The sequence below is a fragment of the Mastomys coucha genome, chromosome X (assembly GCF_008632895.1).
Source record: "Mastomys coucha isolate ucsf_1 chromosome X, UCSF_Mcou_1, whole genome shotgun sequence".
NCBI classification, from domain to species: domain Eukaryota; kingdom Metazoa; phylum Chordata; class Mammalia; order Rodentia; family Muridae; genus Mastomys; species Mastomys coucha.
Genome location: NC_045030.1, coordinates 111,337,965 through 111,342,186, shown reverse-complemented (window position 1 = coordinate 111,342,186; position 4,222 = coordinate 111,337,965). Strand labels below are relative to the sequence as shown.

Genomic DNA, 4,222 nt, shown 5'->3' with positions numbered 1-4,222 from the left:
AACAAAACAACAACAACAAAAAACAACAACAACAACAAAAAAAAAACGAAATTGAGAGGCAACAATGGGAACACAGGAGGAGGTGGAGGATGGGAGAGGTTGGGGTGAAATGATGTGAATACAATACTCATGTTTTGGTGTAAATATGGTGTTCATGTATGAAATCATCGAAAAAAATAAAATAAATGTTAAAATTACACAAAGGTTTATAATCAGGCTACATTTGTTGGCAGAGTGAAAACTGATTAATTAGTTCAGTATTAGAAAAATATTGGTACCATTATTACTAAGACTCTCACAGTGGAGATGTTGACTACACACAACTAAATTTATTTGGTGCTGCTAATAAAACATCAATATGCTATCAGCTTCCACCTCAGTCAACAATTTCAGGTATGTCTACTCATCCAGCCACTCTTACAAGGTACAAATTAAGCTGTTTTGATCTCATTTGAACAGTTCATTTGCCTGATGAATGCCACAGAGTAGCCTCAGACAATATCACATGAACAGAAGAATCACCTATTTGAATTCTCATCACATTCCTAGCCTCAAAATAATGGGAATATACAATGCTTGGTATTTTAAACCACTAAATTGTGAGGTAGTTTCTTCTCTTTTCAAAAAAAGAAAATGCATCTATGAATGAAGGCCTAGCCCAAATGTCATCACAGAGGCATCATCCAGCAACCAGGGGAGCAGATGCAGAGACCCACATGTAGGCACTGTAGGAGACAGAGGGGTCAATGATAGCACAAGAACAGGACCCATAGAATGAACTAATCAGGGCTCATAGGGGCCCACAGAGACTGAACTGAAAATCAGGAGCCTGTCTGGGTCTGATATAGGTTCTCTGCATTTTTGTTATGATTGTATAGCTTGGTGTTCTTATGGAACTCCTAACATTGAGAGCATTCTTTGGTCTGCTCTTAGGACCCTTTTCCTCCTACTTTATTGCCTAGTTCACCCTGAATATGAGGGTTTGTGCCCAGTCTTACTGTACCTTGTTAGGACATATCCAGTGGCTATCCCTAGGAGGCCTGCTGTTTTGTTTGTTTGTTTGTTTGTTTGGGAGAGAAAGAGAGGGGAGAGGGCATGTAGGGAGAGGAGGGGCTAGGAAAAGTAGAGGGAAGGGAAACTGCAGTTGGAATGCAATGTATAAGAGAAGAATAAAAGTTTTTTTAAAAAACCCACATCTATGAATACCTGAAACAATTAATAAAAAATATTGATATTTAACTACTATCAAAACAGACTTACCTTGCACCAGTCAATATAATAAACAGTTGTGGTACGGATGGATGCAAAACCCCTTTGTAAATTACCAGGCTGTTCTTCAACATATTTAGAATGGAGAGGTGGTGCAGTATATATGGGGAGCTGTGGGTAGAAGAAAAGTTCATGTAAAAAACTGGGCTGCCCCTTCCACGAGTGTCAAAACAGAAATCATCATTGAGTTTCCTTCTAAAAACAGCTAAAATTGTCTATAGAATCTAAACTATAGATATATGATAAACTGAACACAGAAACTTTTAGGAGGACAGAATCAAGTGATATCACATATAGCACGACCCAGTGGGTTGTTTTGAATTTTCTTTACATGACATGGCTTCACTATATAGTCCAAGCTACTATAGCTCAAGATACTAAAATGGCCCCAAACTCATGATCTCCCATCTCTTCTTCCTGAGTACTAGGATTGCAGATGTAGAACTGTACACATTAGTTTTAAACCTAGAAATTTTTAATTAAATTTCACTTAATTGTGTGTGTGCATGCACAATTATGCACATATATGCTGTGGTGTGCATGTGGAGGTGAAAGGACAAATTGTATGGGTTGTTTTTCTCTATTCACCATGGGGCTTCCAGTGACTTGTCAATGGGTTGGTAGTAAGGACCTTATTTTAGCATTCCTATTGCTGGGATGAAACACCATAACCAAAAGCAAGTGAGGAAAAGATTTATTTGGCTTAAGCTTCCAGACTGTAGTCTATCACTAAAGGAAGTCAGGACAGGAAATCAACCAGGGCAGAAACCTAGAAGCAGAAGATGCTATATAGGCCATGGAAAGAGGTTGCTTACTGGCTTGTGCCTCATGCTTTACTCAGCCTGCTTTCTTACAGAACCTAGGACCACCAGCCCAGGGATCACACCACCCACAATGGGCTAGTCCAGCCCCCATCAATCACTAATTAAGAAAATGCCTTATAGCCTGATCTTATGAAGATACTTTTTGTTCCCCCTTTTCAAATAACTCTAGCTTGTATCAAGTTGACATAAAACTAGCCAGTATAGACCATTAGCTGTTAAGCCATCTCACCAGCCCTTAAACCTATGAAAAATTTAACTGTAAAAATCTGGAAACAATTCAAATATTCATCAAGGAAAGAGTAGATAATTAAACTGGGCTGTATTCATGCAACAAAGTATTACAAATTAGTCTAAATTCAAAAAATTAGAAACACATTGCTGGAAATGATAGTATATTATAAGCCTTTAATCCCACAACTCAGGAGGCAGAGGCAGCCAGAGCTCCACTAGTCTGAAGCCAGTGTAATCTAGACAGTGAGTTCCAAGCCAGGTGGAAGTACATAGTGAGACCTTACCTCAAGAAAATAAAAACTAAAAATCAATTATAGTCACATACAAAATTCAGGATAAATTTAAAAAAAAAAAAAAACTACTACTAAGCCAAAAGGCTAATATGTAGAAAATTACATACAGGTATGTCCCATAAATATGCAATTTAAATGTGTATAAACACCAAAATTGCTTAACAAAACAGATAGATAAGGTATCAAAGTGTTTTTGTTTTGTATTTTAATTAGTTAATTTTATCCCAAATGTTGCCCCCTCCTAATCCCCCCTTGCAGAGTTCCTCCTCCCTCTCCTTCAACACTGAGAAGACAGCCCTACCCCACCCCCTATTCTCGTCCCCCAGTATTCCCCTACCCTGAGTCATCAAGTCTCCTGCAGGACTAGGCGCATCCTCTCCAACTGAGGGCAGAAGTGGCAGCCCATGCTACATATGTGCCAGGGGCCTAGAATCAGCCTGGGAGCTCTCAGGAATCCAAGTTAGTTCACTAACCTATAGTTTTGTTTTGTTTTGTTTTGTTTTTTAAGGAAATTATGGAGCTGGAGAAATGGCTCAGAAGTTAAGAGCCCTGGCTGTTCTTCCAGAGCACCCAAGTTCACTTCCCAGCAGCTACATGATAGTTCACAACTGTCTGTAACTCCAGTTACAGGGAGGACCCAACACCTTCTCTGGCCTCTGTGAGTAAAAGGTGCACATACACATGTACCGGCAAAGCATTCATATTTACATGAAATAAAATTCAAGAATAAGAATCAAAAGGGGCTGGGCAGTGGCGGTGCATGCCTTTAATCCCAGCACTTTAAGGCAGAGGTAGGAGGATTTCTGAGTTCGAGGCCAGCCTGGTCTACAGAGTGAGTTCCAGGACAGCCAGGGCTACACAGAGAAACCCTGTCTGGAAAAAAAATAAGAATCAAAAGGGAATGATACAAACACAAAGAATAAAAAAAGAAATGATATTGGTTATATCTCAATACAATACAGGAGATTTTGACTATCCTTGAAACTGAGTGGCAGGCACATGGTTTTATATTATTGTTATTTATACCGTTCAAAAATGAAACATACTCTAACCAATATTTAATAAATAGAAATATAAAAATTATGAAAAAATCCAGTCTCTCTGGGATGGTGTCCTGAGCAAACCTTGGGCATAAGCTCTGCAGCCAGTCCCACAACACCTAGAGGAAGCTCCACTCCCAGGTTCTCTAACACATCCAGGATCAGAGATGAGGAGGACCCAACATCTGTCCCAACACTGGAAGTAACTGGGACCAGCAGAACCAGGCACACAGGAACTCCACCAGCCCAGTGGCTCAGGTTCCTTCTGGTGTGTCTGGGCTGGTGTCCTGAGCAGGCCTTAGGCACAAACTCTGCAGCCAGTCCTAAAGAACCCAGAGGAAGCTGCACTCCCAGGTGCTTTAACAAGCCCAGGATCACAGGATCCCAGAATCACAGGATGGCAGAGACTCTGAGGAGTTCTGACACAATCAGGATCACAGGACAGGCTCCAGTCAGATCTAGCAAAGGCAGGCAGCACTAGATATAAACCAGATAGTGGTGGGGGCAAGCATAAGAAAATAAACAACACAAACCAAGGTTACTTGGCATCACCAGAACCCAATTC

The 4,222-nt window shown here is 40.4% G+C and overlaps 1 protein-coding gene across 6 annotated transcripts in view; it reads right to left on the bottom strand.

Annotated features, from left to right (window-relative positions):
* Positions 1 to 4,222, bottom strand: part of Apool (apolipoprotein O like) — a 68,031-nt gene that overhangs the window by 31,153 nt on the left and 32,656 nt on the right. For all 6 annotated transcript variants that reach the window (XM_031367065.1, XM_031367070.1, XM_031367076.1 and 3 more), the window contains one exon: positions 1,261 to 1,380. In XM_031367065.1, the coding sequence (XP_031222925.1) occupies positions 1,261 to 1,380 (120 nt within the window). The remainder of the gene's footprint in view (positions 1 to 1,260; positions 1,381 to 4,222) is intronic.